Source organism: Gobio gobio (assembly GCF_949357685.1).
Source record: "Gobio gobio genome assembly, chromosome: 1".
In the NCBI taxonomy this organism is placed as follows: domain Eukaryota; kingdom Metazoa; phylum Chordata; class Actinopteri; order Cypriniformes; family Gobionidae; genus Gobio; species Gobio gobio.
The window spans coordinates 49,867,243-49,887,900 of NC_137097.1; the positions used below are offsets into that span (position 1 = coordinate 49,867,243).

General features: G+C 39.9%; 1 protein-coding gene across 1 annotated transcript in view; it reads left to right on the forward strand.

Moving 5' to 3' along the window:
* Nucleotides 1-20,658, forward strand: part of septin12 (septin 12) — a 72,956-nt gene extending 52,298 nt beyond the window's left edge. The window contains exons 4-11 of the mRNA XM_079835881.1: nt 6,832-6,960; nt 12,768-12,849; nt 13,517-13,654; nt 14,460-14,577; nt 15,550-15,645; nt 15,863-15,959; nt 16,308-16,359; nt 19,439-20,658. Of these exons, the coding sequence (XP_079692007.1) occupies nt 6,832-6,960; nt 12,768-12,849; nt 13,517-13,654; nt 14,460-14,577; nt 15,550-15,645; nt 15,863-15,959; nt 16,308-16,359; nt 19,439-19,598 (872 nt within the window). The 3' untranslated portion in view covers nt 19,599-20,658. The remainder of the gene's footprint in view (nt 1-6,831; nt 6,961-12,767; nt 12,850-13,516; nt 13,655-14,459; nt 14,578-15,549; nt 15,646-15,862; nt 15,960-16,307; nt 16,360-19,438) is intronic.

Sequence of the window (20,658 nt, forward strand, 5' to 3'; positions counted from 1 at the left end):
ATAAATGACATTTTAGAATATATTCAAATTTGTTATTACAAATCAGACAGTTTAAACTAATTCACAGAAATTAATCAAACTTTCCACACATTTTATTACAAATCTACAAAATCTCCATCTTTATTGTGAATATATGATATATCACTCAACTCTAATTACAAAAAAGAACCAAAATAATATTCTTTGAATGCAATTCATGTGAATACAGTGGTTTTGTCCAGTATGGGCACTCTGATTTTATACCAGTTACCTACTAGGGCTATACTGTAGGGCAGCTTGCTAGTATTAACTGTCTTGGGCAGTTACTGGACATCTGCCTGATTCAAACTGGCCACCTTTATTCAAGCCTAACCAATCAAAGTGCTAGAGCCTCCCAAAACCCCCTGTGCTTCTACAGAGAGTGTGGGTAAGCATGCAGGAAGGAGGAGGACCAGGAGGGGGTGTTGGCCGAGTGTGGGCCTTACCTAATTAAATGGCAAGGGCTATTGTTGTGTTGTCTGTGGGCTGGGAGGCAGGGCCAGGCTGGAGCCAAATGTGGCTCAGTGTGTTCCCCAACTGGGCCAGCCAAGGGGATTTATGATGGCCACAGCATCACAAATTCAAGGCCATCCAGCTCTCCAGTGAGAGCTATTCTTCTTTTCCTCTTTTGTTTCTCTCCCTATTTTTTTTAAACCAAGCTGGCAGGTTTTCCACACTCCCTTGCTTGTGCTTTCATTCCCCTCGGTGGCTCTTCCATAGTGTTAATAGAAAGGACATTTTGCTAAATCCTTCAAAGGCTGCGAGTCTCACGGAGAAACACAGTATCAACCGCTGTTCCACAACGATGTCAGCAAAACAAATTAAAGCTGAAGTGTGTCGTTTTTGCACCACTGGCGTCGCCACTAGCGTTACAAATTGTTTTTCCAAAACCGTCCTGCAGCCCTGTTTCCATCTGTCATTTCTCGGACACTCAGGTAGCCCCATCCCAGGAGAATTGATCATTCTTTTTTTCTGTAACTAATGAAAATCCCTACAACAGTATCATTTTCGGCACAAGTTTGCTGATTTAGACCAGCTTTGTATTGACACAATGTCAGTTGCATATGTAAATGAACAATACTCTTTTTCCATGCCACCTGCACCCAGATCTCCCATGTTCTTTATCAGCAAATGTCAAAATGACTTTTGACAGCTTCAGGGCTTTTGATAAAACTACAGATAGAACTAAAAAATGTTTGTATTCCTGCTTACAGACGGTTTGACTTAGCCCAGTACATTATGGGTGTTGAAGTTCCCCTACCTTTTTGACAAAAGGGAACATCAAAGCCCTTTTCCCTAGTCAGTCAGCACAGATGTATTGCCTTTCTACTGCACAGACAGCCGAGTTTTCTTAAAAGCGCATCTTGAACTTGAACATACCCCTTTATATTTTGTATTTATAGCATTGATTGTTTTGTTTTGTTTTTGCTTTTTATGAATCCTAAATACGCACTCAGATAATCAGATAACATTTTCACACTTTTGTTTAATTTGCAAAAAACACAGCTCGATATGTACAATAAGTGTATTTTTTTATTGGCATATTCACACAAATATTGCATTGGCTTATGTTTACTTCACACTTATGTTTACTTTGTTGAATGATCAATTAAACATGTAATAATTCATATTTTTATGATGGATTTTTATATTTTAAGGCTGAAAGTGAGTCTGGAACAATACATCTATACAAAATGTCAGTTTTAACAAAAAGAAAATGTTGAAATTAGGGCTGGACCAGAATATTCGAATATTCGTTCAATGGGTTGGTATTCGATTTTCAAATTTGGGAATCGAATATTCCTTTTTTGTTTTTTTTTGCGCACACCTGGCATCCCCCTCGAAACGGTTCTCATTCGCGCTTGCATATGTTTACACTATAAAATCTGGCGAAATACAATACTCTTTTATTTACAATTATTTTATAGCCTAGCCATTTTTAATAGGATGGACAGTTGAATAGGAACCCAACCTCGTTATACTTGATCAATATATTTGCTTCTTAGTGTTCCCTGCAACAGAGTATTCTCTGTCTAGAGCGCACAACTGGGTGCTGTGCATTTTGGATTAAGCTGCGTTGGTTTGACATTGTGGAAAATAGAATAATAGAATCAAAATGTATTAGCCTTTTTACCCGTTAGGGATGTGACGGTGAGAATTTTCCCTCACCGTCACTTTACAGTGCTTGTGCACTGAGCAGCTGTGAACGAATGCAGCCGTGCGCAGTTTACTTTCGGTTTGCCAATTCGGGGGCGGGTTGCTTGAATTGTGGGTTCATTAGCCTTTTATTCTTAATGAAAACACATCAACAAAACAGTACAATGACAAACTCCCTTGAATAGGTGCTTTTACATTTCGCTTTGAAAACAAATCTTCCGCGATCATCTTGTCATTCAGCTCCTCACTACTGATGAATGAAATATGACTCCTGCTGCAGTTTGTGCAGCGACTCTCGTTCAGCTCATGCGGCACGTTCAGTTTTTAATTATAGTTAATCTGTTCTCTAATTGAACAAAATGATTTTTACTACTATAATATATCAAAACTGGAACAGGCCTGTGTGTTTTGTATCACTAGGTCAGTGTCCGTTCTCGAAGCATATAAGCCCTGCCCGCGTGAGGTGCGCCGTTTCTTGAGATTCCTGCCTTTATTAGAGAGAAGAATATGTTCAGCCCCTTCCCTCCGAAGCTTCGAATATTCGATGTTGATTACTACAAAAGCTTCGAAGCTCAAAAAATGGTATCCGGACCAGCCCTAGTTGAAATTGGTTCATTTTAAAGGGGGGGTGAAACACTAATTTTCAGTCAATCTCATGTCAATCTTGAGTACCTATAGAGTAGTCATCGAAAAGTCTTTAGTTTTATTATATTTATAAAAGAAAGATACGCTGTACAGAGTCTTTCAGAAAAAGCAGAGCCGGCTGGGGTGTATTGTTTGGGCGGAGCTAAAGAACGACGAGCACGCACAGCTATTGCATTGAGCTATGCATGTTTACATAGAAAAACAATGGAATCGATAGCTAACAACACAAAGACATTTGAAGCAGTTTTACTCCCCGCCTGCTACCAACACACAACCGTGAACCTTAATCGCTGGGATTGCTCCATCTTTCAGCATTAGACGAGCTACAAATCCGGAGTTGAACTGTACCATGTTTATAAACCATCTTCGCCGAAATTCAGGGAACAAACAAACACTTGCACAACTCCGTTGCTGCTCAGGAAAAAAAAACTCCATCCACTGTCGCTGGGTTCTTTGGGAAGTTGTGCAGGGTTGTCTTGCCATTACAACCAAAAACACACTTCTTTGGTGACATTGTTGATTTCGTGAAGTCCTGTGACTACAGCACAGCCGGCTTAAGCATTTGCTCTCTAGCTCTAGTCGCGCGCGTGCCCTTCTGGGAGCAGAGCCCGTACGGCCCGTACAAGGACATTCCGCCCCATCTGACATCACATATACCCATACTCAAAAAAAACGTTACTGTCCAACTTAAAAAAAAAAAATGTTGTCCATTTTTAGGATAGGGATCCAAGTCTTTAACAGTGTAAAAAGCTCAGTATGCATGAAACTGCATTTCAGCCCCCCCCCCCCCCCCCCCCCTTAATAAAAATAAACCCCTGATAAAAGTAGCCAAATTTGAAGAAAATCCAATTGAAATACTCAATAAATAAACTCCAGCTTTAAATACGATATTGTCTATTCTCTCAAAGTGTGGTGGAATTATTTTAGGAGGAGATATGACAATAGCAGTCTTCACCTGTTCACATCTTGGCCATGCTTTTCAGCTTGAAACCTGTTCAGTAGGGAGCAGATCAAAGGCATGTTAAAGCATATCATTTTTGCGATGGATTCTATTGAGCAAAAACAGCTCTGATTCAGAGCTCACTTCTCCAAAAACTGGCTTTTGGCCTGCCTGAGTTTCCTCCTTGCCTCAGTGAACTGTGGTGGTTACAGCATTGGTATTGTAGAAAGTACGGTGGTGCTCTCCATGCCTGCCTGCTACTCTGGACATACATCAAAGGTGAACCTCTCCCTCCCTTTGCTGGTAGAGACAGGTGTGGAAATAGTGGTAGTAAAAGAGGGAAGAAGAAAGATCAGTTGACTCACTCTTGACACAATGTTCAGCTATTGACAAATCATTGACCTTTTATTTAGAGCAAAATACTTATTTTGAACAGAGAATGTTTGTATTTTAATCAATTTAATGGTTTGTATAGTTTTCGGTTTGTGTATTTTGCTGTTGCCTTGGCAATGCATTGTAAATTACAAGGGCAGAGGTTCTGACAAGGGTGTGTTTGGGAACACTAGCATGTATTAGATGACATGACAGCAAATGCAAACTTGACAAAATACAGGAAGAGGAGGAATTGTGTGAAAGCAAGATATACACAACAGGATGAAATTGCAGGAACGAAGGAAACTCTACAGGATGAGTTTGGTGCGCTACTCTCATCTGTCCACATTTTCCTGCCCTGGGGTGCTCTTATCCGAGAGTCGCACACACATATGGTAGCACTTGGAGTCTGTTGGTCTGTGTAGTTTGTCCTCGGTTGTAAAGGTCAGGACCTTTTTGTAGCCTCAGGGCTTAAACTACTGCGAGTCTCCCAGTTTCCCATAAGTCAAGTAGCAGTCTGCTCCCAAATACGAGGTTAGCATATTCTGACATTTTCGATGCAGTCAATACATTCAGCTTTGTTGTCGCCCTCAAGTCGAGGGGGCTTTGTAGATATTGTGTTCAAAGGAAAGCTTTGTAAACTGCTTTTCAAAGTGTCTCATGGGAGTTGTGTTTTCACCATTTGAAATGCTTTTGAGAAATCAATCAGAGGTAAACGCATATGACACTGGTAAAATTACTACCTGCATTTGTTGAAGTTTCTTGTGGTTGCAGTAAAGGACAAGCTGTTACAACGCAGCGTTTCTGGGTGAATGTGTCAATGCATGACTCAGACAAGCACCTGACTGGGTCTAGCCAAGCCTTTCTTCTTTCTTTCATCTCGGCACAGGGTCCTTTATGAGATCATCAGTGCTTGTACCGATTACATTTTTTGCTAATTCCTGAACCAAATGACGTTTGGTTAGGTTAACAGTTATGATCATTGTTTATGCATTAATTTGCAGATGCGGATGTACACTCTAAAGGTGCATTCACATTTACCGTTGCTTGATGAAATTTATAGTCATTTCCAGTCATTTCAATTGGAAATATGCAAGTATGGGAAATCTGCGTGTGGGCAAAAGTTACCCACCTCCAAAAAATGTATCAAAACATATAGCATCACAGGTGTAGACTGAATCATGAACGAATGATTCGAATGAGTCATGTGACTCATATGAATTGGTTCTGTCTGGTATCAGTCAGCGTAGTTACTGACTCATACTTCTTATGACAATGTGTACACAGAAAAGTCCGTAAAAATATGGTGCAATATATCAAGTTCATTCCATGAAGGAATTTTTCATATTTATTTTAAATCTGCAGTGAGTTGGGCAGCTGTGATTTTAGCTTTTTTTTTATACAATCCGTGTTATTACCTGGACATCCCTTTCAGACAGCTTCCTCTTGCCTCACACAGTTACTCCTGTTGGATGTGGTTCGTCCTACGAACAATACTAAACTATGTGTGTGTGCGTGTGTGGATGTATGTATATGCAAACTTTAGAAAGATTGAAAAATCCTTCTATTATATTATTACAAAAATCTCACCATCTAGCAATGGAATTGAATTTCTTTTTTCCAAATATCTCCTTAATATTTAATTCAAAATGCAAAAAGAATGGTTAATGCTACCGTTGAAGAACTCTAAATAATTCAGGGGAATTAAAGCTTCTGTTTCCCATCCCTACTGAGCAGGTACAGTATGTGTGACTACACTGAGAGCGTCAGGAAGACCTGCTTTGCTCAGCCACTGTCTGAACTGTTAAATCAAAGAGGCCCAGGAGGACACACAACGTGGGTTGTCAGTTCCTCATAAATTTGATGTCAACTGCCTCCCATGGTAAGAGGCCATGGCGTAAATCCATCAAAGCCTCTGTTGAGGTGGGCAATGATAGAGGGCCCAGATCTTCCCGGCTTTGTCGTCTATCTCTGTCAAATCGTTTCATCCATTGACAGCTTCCCGAGGCGGCCAGGCCTCTCAACAGGTGCAAACGGAGCGGCGAGAGCGTTTAGCACATTCCCCACCCCTGCCCTGCGAACGGGAAACTGACTTGTGGGCCTGAGGGGCCCTCTGAGTGAGACAGAACACACACACTGCCCATCATCAGCACTCAATACTAAGCAGCTCACATTAACACAACACATGTCCTTTGAGGCAATGAAGGTGGCCCCATAGATTTACCCTTATTTGAGTGAATTGAGATGGCCTTGATAAGGCTCACTCTCTGGTAATAGCTTCCTCCCTCTGATCTGATGTCCGTGAGGACTAGTGTGAAAGAGTCATTAAGTGGAAAAGCTTCCCAAAGCTCCCAACGGCGTGGTGTTGTCAGTGTGTTTGGACACCAACCAGATAAGACGCTAAAGCACTTTGCCTTGGCTTGACCTGGTCTTATTACATCACTGATGATTTGCAGTATCAAGGGCTTAAGTAAACCCCGGAGGCCTTCGCTACCTGGTCATGTGATACTTTATGGCCTCAATTTTATGTGTGCCATCTTATCTGTGTGCAGTAATAAAGTTTTATCCCCCCTGCTAATGCTAAGCAAAGGTCGTCCTGCAAATAAACGTGCTCAGGGTCTGCTACATATGCAGTTAATTGTACTTTACTGCAGTTTACAAACAAAAGTCATTAAATCTATTCTTGTTCTCATTGACAGGTCAGAGCGGTCTGGGGAAGTCGACGCTCGTAAACACACTCTTCAAGTCCAAGGTCAGCAGGAAGTCCTGCACTCCTAATTATGAGGAGAAGATCTCGAAAACTGTCCAACTGCAATCAGTCAGCCACAGTGAGTATTGAACACTCACAACACACTTCTTTCTTTACACATTCCCCGTCACACACCCGTCACACCCAAGGGGTCAAGGAATTAGCTGGTTCACACAGCACTGTCAGCCCCTGCTGGTAATAGCGTTACTACAACATTTGCACCCAATAAACATCTTTGAACATTGATGGTCTTTCAAAATTGTGCTTTTGTCCTAAACAGCCGCAACAAGACATTTTGGCAAAAGGTGTTTTTATTTAATGGTGCAGTTAAGTCATACTATGAAGTTTTGAGAGTAGTTGAAATCAGTTGTGTCCAAATCATTTTGTTTGGAGCAACATGGCGATTTAAAATATACAGCAATTTTCTTAATTTTACTTCTACAAAATTATGAATAAAAATTGGTCATTAGGTGTTTTTAGGCAATTCATGGAGATGCTGTAAACTGAATCATTGTATATTCGATCGTAATTGTACTATACCATCTTATTTTGTAAATGCAACTTAGCCAGCTCTATTGTAAATATAACAATGCAAAGAGAAGTGGAATACCTAACATGATATTAATCATGAAATATTCTCTGACTGGCTGTTATTGCGTTGCACAGAATTTCCACTTTCAGTGTAGACCGTACGGCACCTTGCTAGAAACATACGGCATCATGGATGGTTTGCACATTGCGTTGCACATCATTAAGTTGACGTTTTATGCCATGTTCAGACTACACAATATCAGCCTGATTTTGGCATGATCCGTTTGACGTAGGGTGTCGCGCTGATTCGTAAATGACAATGGCCGTCGGGACATAAGAATCAAACGTTTCATCTCGTATAGCGTGTCATAGGCAACGACAACCGTGTCTGCGACACGTCACGATGTTACGGCAGAAAGACTAGCATTTTTTATTTTCCCTGACATCTGTGAAGTTGACCAATAGGAGCACAGAAGCTCTTCCGTACATAGCTTTCAAACATGGCAAAACGGGAGAAAGATGATGGTATTGGAGCTGCTAGGTGGAATTATGCAATGAAGGAACACTCCTACACTCCTGCCTTTATGATGTTCCCTCGAGTGACTACCACGACAGAGTGAAAAATGATGGCGAATGAAAACGGAGGCGTACTGAGTACTGGAATTAGCATTAAGCTAAATAACTCACTTCGGGAGTTTGTTTATGCTTTTGTTTCCAGAAGTCAGTCGCTTCTTACGCCTACTTGATGACATCACACGTCGATTGGTCAGCAAGCAACATGTAGTCTGACATGTTTCTTGTCCACTACACAACAAGAATATAGAGTCAAAATCGCATAATCTGACACAGTCATTATCGTAACAGACAAAAATAATATGTAGTCTGAACCCGGCATTACAGAGTTTGTTGGCCAGAGTGATTTCTGAAAGGATGGAAGAAGAGTGACATTTAGACAGGACGAGCTGGAGGCAGAGCTCAGTGTTTTGTAGGGTTTGATTTGGAGAAGGGCCAGAGTGATCGGAGCATGTGCTCTGAAAGGAAAGAGAAATTAAAAAGCCTGCAAGGGGGACGGATTAGGAGAGATCAATCACACTTCAACTGTTGAGATCGGGCCACAGCTGTCATTATGAGCTCTCTTTCACAGAGAATGATAGAGGAAGAGCACACACAGGGACATATTTTATCGCACGGGTCAGGAGATGACTCCTGCTCTAATGGAAGCCACCACTTACACACGGCGTCTGACTTCAGTGAAGCAAGCTCAGCTGAGTGAATGAATTGGTTGATTGAGCAATGGACCATCTCTGTCTCGCATACTACCACCAGAGTAACAATCAATAGATGCTTGGGTTCTTGTCTACAAACAGGCAAGTGTGTTTTTGTAGATGTGTAGAGTTAAGTTTCATTTAGGCTTGCTTTGGCAATGAAGCAAAGCTTATTTGGATTGTTTCTGAGGGATTTTTGCTTTGCTTTTGAGGAAAACTATGTCATAATTGGATCTTCTGGTGAAAAGGACAGACTTCTCTCTGGTAGTTTGCAGGGGTAGTTCTCACTTACCCCTGCAAGATTGCGTTCTTCTGCCTCCAGTTTTGAGTGCAACGCCCACATCTCAAAATCCAATCAAAAACCGATGCGTCGAACCAAAGTCCCCGCCCTACACATGGAAGAAAATATATGTTGCTACTTCAGTTTCATCGCAACTTTTAAATTTTAGTGTCTTTAGAGATTAAAGATTGAGCATTAAGCCTGAAGTACACTTCAGTCTTGACATTGACAGTATATGCCATTTGATACCGTGCATAAACACACGCGGTCCACACATGCGCACAACAAAGTGTCATCTTAGTCCAGTGTCTCTGCCATTTATCTCCAGCATACTTTGCTGATGTCTAAATTTATGTCATGTGCACAGTACGCATAAAAAACAAAGTATACTTTGGGCTATAGATGATGCTAGAGGTAATCTAAATGTGAAGTTAGTGGAAATAACATAAATCATATAATCAAATATACAATATTAGCGATAAGATAAAAAAAAAAAACCTAACGTTAGTAGCTATGCAAGGATCCTGCTACTAAGTTTTGTACTGAGCAGAGGGAACTGAGCTATAGATCACGCAGAGACGCACATACCTTAAAACATCCCGCATATGCAATGAGAAAGCAATGAATCTCCATTTTACTTCTGGCGGCGCCACCATGCTTCGTTGGTAAGAGATGTGAAAGGCAGATGGCGTAGCCAACTTCACTAGTCCTTTAAATGAAAGTATTGTTTGAGTGTGTGTGTGCTTGTGTGTGTTTGCTTGCCCTCAGTAGTTAGTGTAGTCGCACCCAGCTATCCATCTTCATTTCTCACTATAGACCGGCTGACAGGGGTCTAACAAACACAAAATTTGATAGTGGTCCTCTGTCTCTTGTATTCAGAAAAAGCCCTGTAGGACAAGTAAAGAAAATGTGCTCTCTTTGGATGGATTGCATGGTGCACTGCAAGAATGAGACTAACTAATAAAATGTATATGCTATTGCACAACCTAATTACCCCTGCCATTTTTGTCTGGGTCAAAAGTTTGTGGAGTTACCCTTGTTATGTAGTTTAACCGCGAATCTGCCCTCTAGTAGATTGACTCACAATTTAGCATATCGGATATAGAGAGAACATAATCTAATGATTCTGTCAGGATGTTGCAAGACGCCAGAAAAGCATGCCGCCTCTTGTAGTTTTAAGTGTCAGTCAATTGCTGTGTAAAGGCCTTTGCTGGGCTGGGTCATTAGCGTAGCCTGCTATGTTAATTGCCATGGTTCCTAGGTGACAGCAGAAATGTATGAAGACTGCTGAACTTTACTCCCAGTCTAGATAGGGGCACAGGCAAATCCAATTACAAAACCCTACAGAGAGATAGTGCCATGCCAGGGCGTAGCTATGGAGTTGTTATACAGCCATGTGCAGGTTTTGTAGCAGTTACGCTAAACCTCTGTCCTTCCTTTAGTTTGCTGCCTACTGGTTTGGAAATTAGTCATTTGATTTTTTTATTCAGGTAAGATTTTAGACCTAGATCTGCTTGCTGATCTCTCTTCCGTTTCTGACTTCCCCTTGACAGGTTTTAGATATGTAAATGTTACTCTGTATAACACTTGCAGTAGCTGAGCTTCTTCACAGCTTTCACTTCAGTTAGCCAAAAGTCATAATGTTGAATCTGTTTTTAGATCTGAAACTGTGATTTCCTGTAATTCTGTGCATCAAAATCTTCACGGTTGCTGTATCTGCCTGTTATTTCTTTGTGTAAAGTCTTAGGAGCTTTTGAAAGCATTCTGTGTAAGATCAAGAACAAATGTTTTTTAGCGTAGCAGTGTCATTGCAGTGGAAGGAGGTTTCTATCCAGTTGCAGCAGCAGCATCTGTTGTATCTCTGTCCATAGCCTAACCTCATTTCTCACAGACCTCTCAAAACTTATGGCCCAATAGTTTATAAATGTTTGACTTGTGTTTGACTTGTAGAATGAGAGAGAGGGTGGATGAGAATAAAAGAATGGGAGAAGCTGGGTGTGCTGTTTCTTAACAAAAGAAGATTGACGATAAGTCGGTTCAGCTTGTGACTTCCTGAGATATCCCCATGGTTCAGGAGACACCCCTCACTGACTTCTTAGCGTAGCACAACGTAAACATTACAGTGAATGAGAGTGTCCTGTTCCTCTTTGTTGTTTTTTTATGTTAGGCAGCGCTTGACACATGGCGCAAATATTTACTTTCCTTTACTATTTCGATTGCATTAGCCCTCATGCGAGAATTTATTATTATCTAATCTCTATACGATTACGGTTTTGGAAAATTCTTAACATTAAACTCTTTTACATTAAACTTTATATACTATACACAGCCGTTCAAAGTTTGGGGTCGACTTTTAAAACAATTTTGAAATGTTTTTGATAAAGTGCTCACCAAGGCTGCATATTTGATCAAAAATGTAGTAAAACAGTAGTATTGTGATATATTTTAAAATGTAGGCTTCATTGATTCCATGTTATGGCAAATCTGAATTTTCAGCATCATTACTCCAGTCTTCAGTCTCACATGATCCTTCAGAAATCATTCTAATATGATGATTTGCTGCCCCAGAAACATTTCTTATTATAATCATCATTATCTTCTTCTTATCAAAACATTGAGTTGAAACATAACGGATAACTCCATTAAGTCTCCTGAGCTGTGAAAGAGCAACTTCGGAGCAATATTTCTTGTAGAACCTAGCTTTTTTTGTCTCCTAGCAACATTTTTCGTCTTCATTACAGATTATTCCAGTATTCATCAGTGTAAATATGATCTTATAGCTTCAGCAAATTCTTTAAAAGGGCTGGAACAATAGACCTGTTCTGGTATTCTCTATCAAAATGACAAAACTACTCCTTGTGTTACTGCTAAACTAATAAATTGCCTTTGCCGACTCCGATTTGAGACATTTCGTCTAGCAGATGTCTTGCTGTCCCTTGCTTCCCCAGCAGTTTTGTCTTTCCAAAGTGCAGGCCTGTGGAAAACAAAGAGTAGCAAAGTCTCAGGGTGCCTGACACCTCCACACACTACAAAGCGGCCCAGTGGCCCTCACAGCCTGTGGAAAAAAAGCTGGCCTGCAGACTGACCGCCAGGGGAGATGAGTGTTACACAATCCCTCCTTTTCTCAAAGACTACACAGTGCACAAAATGAAGTGGCGGGCCGCTCAATGCCACCATTCAGCTCAGCTCCCTCCATGTGGGTGAATATGGGAGGAACTAAGCCCTGCTTTGTTGCTGAGTCACGCCAAGATGAGCATATGTGTTTCCATTAGCTGATCATGAGGGGTTTTCAATCATTGGCCTTCCAATCCAAAAACTGGCACTCTCTTTTTCTAATGCCCCACTGCGTACGCAAAATTGATCATCACCAGATAGGGTTATAGCACTTTGAAACTGGAGTGTTGACTGACAGTTTAATTTTTCCTTGTTACAGTCTCGTCATATTTTCCTTGATTGCCTCATCCAGAAGGATTAACATGATGAGTTAACCGCAAATGCCAATCAACCAATGCCAGGGATACAGTAGGGGTCCCTGCTTGCACAGACAGCTTATTAGACTCTTTTTGCAGGCTGACTTCCTGTTGTACAAAGCATTCCTGCAGCATTATATCAGAGATGGAGATTAAATGGAAAGCTCAGGGTCTTCAGTATGCGATTTTAACTGATTAGTCCCAGAAATGTATGTATGTTGCTAGAAAAAGACAGTTGAATCCTTGTCAGCTCCTCTTCATTCACATCTGCTGCGGATTCATCTTGAAAGGACGTTTTATTCTTTTCTTCTCTAATTCTTTTGTCTTGTTATTTTTTTAGTCATCGAGGAGAAAGGGGTGAAGATGAAGCTTACGGTAATTGACACTCCTGGATTTGGAGACCAAATCAACAATGAGAACTGGTGAGAGCAACATTTTAAACCTTCTCATATACAATGTATGTACTATATAAAAGTATTAAAGTCTGAGACCACAATTCAAAATGTGGTATTCAAAATCTAATTTAAACTTGGAGATAAAGAGAAATTTAAAACACTAAAACAAACGTTCCCGATTCTTTACTATTTCTAGGTCACTAATCAAAAGACATTTTAAAAGTACATTTGTGGCTGACATTTGTGACCTTTTTACAGAAGGTCAGACGTTCTTGCTTCCACTGAAACACAAGGTGTTCTTTGGATCATAATCATCAGGTTTTACACAAACCAAATACAAAGACATCCTGAAATTCATGTTAATTGTTATGCTAATAATATCATTTTCAATGAAAAAGCCAAATAAAAGCTTTTTCGCTAGATGTCTCAGGCTTTTGAACCCCACTAATGCTCAGAGAGCTCTAAAGCTGTGTGAGATCAAATCTGTGCGAGATCAATTCTCTTAGTAATTAGAGAGCATTTTGGGTTTTACTGTTAAAGTGATTATTTATTTGACACTAAAATCATGCCTTGGTGTTTTTCAGAATATTAATTTTAAGAGTTATGTTACACTTTGACTGCTACATTCACTTTAAGTATACGCATGTGTTGTTAAATTGCGATGTTAACCCTTCCCTGTGTCTTTTTTCCTCAGCTGGGAGCCTATTGTAAAGTACGTCAATGAACAGTATGAAAAATACCTGAAGGAGGAGCTGAATGTCAACAGGAAGAGAAGAATCCCTGACACCCGCGTTCACTGCTGCGTCTACTTCCTGCCAGCCACTGGACACTGGTGCGTGTCGACTTCTTGCACGCCTGATGTGGTTCACACCTAGCCAGACATGTTAAAACGCTGTTGTGCTTCTGTCACATTAATATGACAAGGCTTCATTTACGAATCTCAGGGGTCTTAGTATGGAGATTTGAACTCACTAACCCAGTGGGATTTCATGAAAAATCCTTCTTTGAGCAGCAAAACATGAGGGTTTTATACATCATCTCACTAAAAACTAATTTGATGTTTAATGCTTGCATCTTACCTTGAAAATGTGGACTATTGTTCAAAAGCTTTGGATCGGTAAGACGTTTATTTAATTTGATTCCTGTGATGGAAAAGCTGTATATTTAGCAGCCATTACTGCAGTCTTCGGTCACATGATCATTCAGAAATCATTTGAATATGCTGATTTGCTACTCAAGAAACATTTCTTCATTATAAATTGTTGTGCTGCTTAATGTTTTTGTGGAAACCGTGATACGTTTTTTTTTTTTTTTCAAATTTTAGTAACATTATAAATGTCTTTACTGCCAATTTGATCAATTTAATTGTGAGTAAGAAAAACTTACTGATTCTAAAAGTTTGAATGAGGGTCTATGTAATATTATTTGATGTTACTTCATGTAATGATATTTTTGCTTTAAATGATCTAGATTGATTAATTTCCATTTATTCATTTTGCAGACGCTTTTATCAAAAGTATGTTTTTTTTCCCCCATTTTCCCCTGTATTTTAGTCAATATCAATGGTAATAATGGGTGTTAATGGAATCAAATGTGTAAAATGGGCTTTATTAATGATCTATCGTGCCCTTCTACAGGTTACGCCCTATAGATGTGGAGTTCATGAGGAGACTGGGGAAGATAGTGAGCATCGTCCCTGTGATCGCCAAAGCAGACACGCTAACTCTGGAAGAGCGGTTAGAGTTCAAACAGAGGGTGAGCTGTCCGTCATCGACACCTGCGCACATTTTATCATATGCAGGCACAATCGCATCACCCTCTGTATTTCCCACCCACACGTAAATATTAAGTTCTTCGCATAAATTGAGGTCATGAATATGGATGACCTGCTGCTGTACATGGTGGAATTATTAGAATCCACAGTTCAGCTGTGTGGATAAAAAGTGAGATGAATTGAAAAACCTGGGCAGAATGGATTGAGAGAGAAGCGTACATTGCATTCGAATCTCCAAAGGTCCCTTGGCATGCGGCCGCTCGCTCTGGGTTGGAAAAATGAACAGGCCAAGCTAAGGTTACGAGCAGTGTCTGCAACGTCTCCGTCAGGAGACGGTCTCTCCTCTGACTGATGTATAGCAGCTACTTCGGCCCGGGCCACTTGCCATTAGTTCTCCCCACGGAACGCTTTTGGACAGCTCCGACGGCACGGACCGCAGGGCCAGAACAGCCCCCGCACGCTGTGTGTCTCCTATCAATATACACCAAACAACACTCCTAATGATGTACTCTGTCATTTCAGCCCATTATCCAGAGCTGTCTCTCACTGCTCAATAGCCTGAGCAGAGCGCCATGCGGGGGCGGACGTCACACTGTGCTCAAGATATCAATCGTAGATATCATATCCATGTTCAACAGCCACACTCCAAAATCCTCCCCCACACGAACACATGGCAGCAAAGGCATTAAAGTCTAATGCTTTGCACCTCGGGCCCGAAATTCTGACAGTGAGGGGGGGTGGGGAAAGAATTTCCCGGTGAACTTTACTGTGGCCTCCGAGTAAAAGAATGCATGAGGGTCGAGATTGAGACTAGTAAAATACAGCGGGAAGAGCTCGAGGGAGAGGAGCTGCTGTCATATTTCACCCCCAGGGCGATTGTGTGGTTTTGTGTATGTGTGCGGTGGGTGGTAAAAATCAGTGTAATCCATCTAACTGGAAGCCTCTCTCTTCAGATAAGACAGGACCTCCAGGCCAACGGGATCAGAGTGTATCCACAGAAAGAATATGATGAGGACACTGAAGACCGGATACTCAACGATAAGATTAGGGTATGATGACGCTACTCTGAGACTTCATTGCAACCAATTAAAACCACTTGATTTAAATGGTTAGATCAACACATAAATACATTTATGTTCATAAAGTTTAGAAACTAAATGATTATGGAGGTATCATTTTGGGGGTGAACTATCCCTTTAATTGCTTTAAGTGGTTTTATACTTCGTACTTGATGAAATTTTGAGGTATGGCGAATGTTTCTTTTAGGAAAACATCCCCTTTGCTGTGGTGGGAACAGATAAAGAACACCAGGTGAACGGAAACAAAGTTTTGGGAAGAAAAACAAAGTGGGGGATCATTGAAGGTGAGAGTCTAAAGACATCATCGTGTCTGCCGTGAGTTGCTGGTCACTAATAATATGTTGTGTTTTGGATGCTGGTGTCTCCACCAGGCTTCTTAGCTAGTTTTTTCCTGAAAAATTGTTGGTTGACCTATTTTGGAAATTTGGAAACCCATGCTGGTCTTTTCAGCAGGGTAACTGTAACAATTGTCAGATCTAATTGTACAACGACGCCTGACAGGCTTCGCAGGGCAAGGTTGTCTGTGATTTAGGTTATTCAACACTGCCATCAAGTGGTTTGTGTAGAAAGTACAGTGATGCAAGATGCCTGGATGAATTCATAAACATGCCTTTGTAATTTGTTTATTTCAGTTGAAAATGTTGCGCATTGCGAGTTTGCACACTTGAGAGATCTTCTTATTAGGTAAGTCATTTTTTTTACTTGGATGTACTGAATTATCGAAATAGAATGATATTGGCATATGATGGACAAACTTGCTTTTTGGGTATAGTGGAAGTAGCCATTTATACCCTTGCATTCCGTTTGATGGGATTAGATGATGTAGAACATGATCTTCCTGAATTTTAATATGATCCAAATGGCTACATCAATGACATCCCATACTAGTTTAGGATAACATTTTCCTTTAATGGTCAATTATAGGTGAACAACTGTAGGTTTAGCTATTCATAAGCTAACTTCCTGAAGAGTGTAAACACTGTTCCAACATGTTGACTGGCTCAATTAATGTTGTTAATGCAAAGTAAATGTATAATATAATGATCATATCATAATGTGGAACCAATCGTACATGGGATCAAACAAAAATCCATCCTTTGTTAAACAAGACCATATTCTAATCTGTTTTTGATGTTTTGTTTGGATTTTTGTTTTGTCATTTGTCTTAATTTTTATATTGCACTCTAGAAATATGTGTGTGTGTGTGTGTGTGTGTGTGTGTGTGTGTGTGTGTGTGTGTGTGTGTGTGTGTGTGTGTGTGTGGTTCTGGGGCCCGTTCTTCGTACCTCGCTTAATACATCTAAGATGATTTGACAGATCCCAGATCTTTTAATCATGATAACTGATCTCTGGCTAATTTGGTTCTTCAAACGAATTTGCGGATTGGATTAAAATATCTGGATTAAATGATCTAAGATTACTGAGCGTTCTTTTTTCCCCTGAAGAGGGCAGATGCATCGATACTCGAAACCACGATCAGCAATGCAGCGATTGGCTAGCATCAAGACAGCAACGTAATGACATCATATAAAAAAGCCACCTGGCAAAAAACTTGACAAATTACACAAAAAACCCCCCCGAATTTCTGAACCTTTATAAGGAAACAGCCAAACGACCAAACCAACATAAAAGTTATAATAGATAAATGATAAATGTTTTTTTTTTAACATGATTACCAATTATTTATATTCACGATTTTATACAGTATTTGTACACCCTTTACATTTTTATTTCAATGTTGTAATTTAATTTTTAATTCAATTTGAAGCAGATTTGTAACGTGACAGTATTCAAGTTTCTTATGGGTCAAGATCAAATTATCCTCTCTTGCGCTGCATCATGCCACTCCCATAATATACGTGATCACTTAATGCACGGCTCAGATTAACTGTACAACATGTGTGTAAACCAATAAAAATAAAATTATATAAAGTAAATATTCCATCACAAATAAATCGCTCAATCAAGTGGCTGTCTATAGTATTATACACAACATTATACATTCTCATATACATATAGGACCTACAATATAAAATTTTTATATTATTATTTAAAATTATTATTATTGCCCCTGGTTCAGTAATGCACTCTTGTAATAAAGTAGCAGTGGCTGGGACAGATTTTAAGTATCACCTCAAGATGCAATCTAATCCTGTTTACATGAAATAAACTCCCGAGCAGGTTTAAGCTTACGGACCTGTTACTAAGACAGCAAGTCCAGGATGAGCTTCGAAGAACCAAACAATCCAAGATCATGCAAAATCGTCAACAATCAAATCCAGCTAACTGAGTTAGCGAGGTACGAAGAACGGGACCCAGGTATACCCTACGTTATGGAGACCAAAATGTCCCTACAAAGATGGCAATTTTGGAAATTCTTGTCTTTGTGGGGACATTTTTTGTTCACATGAGGACAACAGCTTATAAATCATACTAGGTGATGCTTTTTATTTAAAACTGCAGGCAGTCTTCTGTGGGGGTTGTGTTTAGGGTATATATATATATATGTGTGTGTGTGTGTTTGTACAGTATAAATATCTTTATGTCTATGGAAAGTCCCCAGAAAACTTGAAAACCCAATGTATGTATGTGTGTGTTCATGTTTTTCTATTCCGGCGGGGACTTCAACCTGAATGCACACACACAAACACATAGGGAGTCGTGTCACAGTGGGTACCTAAATTGAGGTCCCCATGTGGAAACAAGCTTATAAATCATACAGAATTAGGGTTTTTTTAATGTAAAATTGTAAAAATGTTTTGTGTGATGGGTAGAGTTAGTGTAAGAGGATATAGTATACAGTTTGTACAGTATAAAAACCATTACGTCTGTGGAGCGTCCCCACAAAGATAGTAAACCAGACGTGTGTGTGTGGTTCAGGTATACCCTGCGTTATGGAGACAAAGTGTCCCCACAAAGATGACAATATTGGAAATCCTTGTCTATGTGGGAACATTTTTGTTCCCCATGAAGACAACAGCTTATAAATCATACTAAGTGATGTTTTTTGCAAATGTAAAACTGGGAAACATAATGTGTGGGTGTGTGTCCTGTCTAATTTTACTTGATTTTTATTTGATCCCTTATATGGTTGGTTGCAAGTTATGATAGAAATTCCATTAGCTTTTTTATCAACAGATTGGTCAGCAGATGTCAGAGTTTCATGCAGCTGCAGGTCAAATTAACTTCTGGTCAAATGACATCACTTTTACCTTTTTTTTTTTGAAAACGTAACATCTTCTGATAACTGACAACTTGAAGGTGTCCTGACTTTAGAAAGCTGGCACTCATTTCAGTTGGTTGTGTTTGTAAAGTGTATATATGAGTAGTTGGGCAGAACAAGCTGAGAAGGTCATGAGTACATCCTTCTCCTGTGAGCTCAGTAAAAAGGACAGGTTAATTACAGAGTCCGATCGGGTGAGGCCAGGTCACAAAGCCCTCTCCCCTTAACTCTTGGATGGCGGCCCATTGACAGATGGTGTGAGAGCGATTCCCTGCTGAAACGGGAAACAAAGGATGACCGTTATGACACTCCACATTTTTGAATCGCCTTTCACACTTTTTGATCGGCCTCCTGCTGAAGCGGAGATCAAATTACAGCAACCGAATCACACAAAGAGATCATAAAAAGCTGATGTAGTCAGTAAACAATTCAATTGAACATAAGAGAACGACTTTTATTTTACACGGTGCATATTTCCCTTAGGGGATGTTATTGTGGGGTTAAAATTGATATTATGCTCTATTGCGCTCTACTTTCAAGGTCCCACTTGCAAGATTTGAAGGACGTCACTCACAACATCCACTATGAGACGTATAGAGTGAAAAGACTTAACGAGAGCAATGCCAATGGACAAGCGCTTTCACCTTTGACCCTGGAGAATGGTACCCTAGAGAAGAGCGATGCAGAGAGTCACCTTTGAAAGAGATGAAGTGTGCGCCCGCCTTCACCCCCCCGTCGGAATGGGAGAGATGAACACTGTTGGAAAATCGACACGTTTGACTAAAGACATTTCTGCTTAGGCATGTAAACTTCATATATGAGTCTATTTTTGAAATGAATCTATATTGTGGGTAGGGATCTGGGATGAGAAACAATAACTGATGAATTACCATGTTTTGGCTAAGAGAAAGTTTCCCTCCATGTTATTTTTCTCTCTTGATATCTTTCAACCTCCTTTTGCTGAATGGCACAGAGGTATGTTGGAAAACGTGTGTGTGTGTGTGTGTGTGTGTCTGCACGCCCGGCACATAACTAGATGAGAAAATCCCATAATCCCTATCCGTGTTACTGCACCTATACATTGACACTGAACCAGCAATGTGACATGATCCTTTTGCTATTTTATTTTCATAAGTAATTATTTTAGATTTTTTTTTTACAGCAAACTATGATCTTTCCCTGTACTTTTGTAAAAGAAGAGATTAAAAAAAGTTTAGACAAATATTTTTGTTACCATAGCTGCTTCGAAGCTGAAGGTATTTTCTTAACAGATACTTAAAGACTGCTATCCGTACATGACTGCTGCGATGATAGCCGACGTGTTGATATAATGGGAAATATTTCAAATATAACCTTTGACCTTAAAGGTCCGGTGTGAAATGTAATACTGTTGATCATTTCTAATGCAGAGATGGGTAAAGGAACAAGAGAAAGTCGATTCTTACTGATGTTTGCTGTACAGTAACAGGTCAAGTTTACGGTTATATGTCTTTCACTAACTAGTTAACTTGCTGTTTAAAGGTACACATTATGCTGTTTACTTCCCTCCACTAGACATCAGGAGTCCATTTTGCCCTTTTGCTTATCAAAGCTACTGTACATAACTATAATGTGTTCTTATTTTCTGTCACAGCATCACATTTTTTTATGCGACATGTATTAGCGGCATCATCATGATTTCCTTGTTACTAATATTACTATTCATGTAAACACCATTGATTTATGATTAAAAAATTGTCACCATTCAATATTTATGTGGA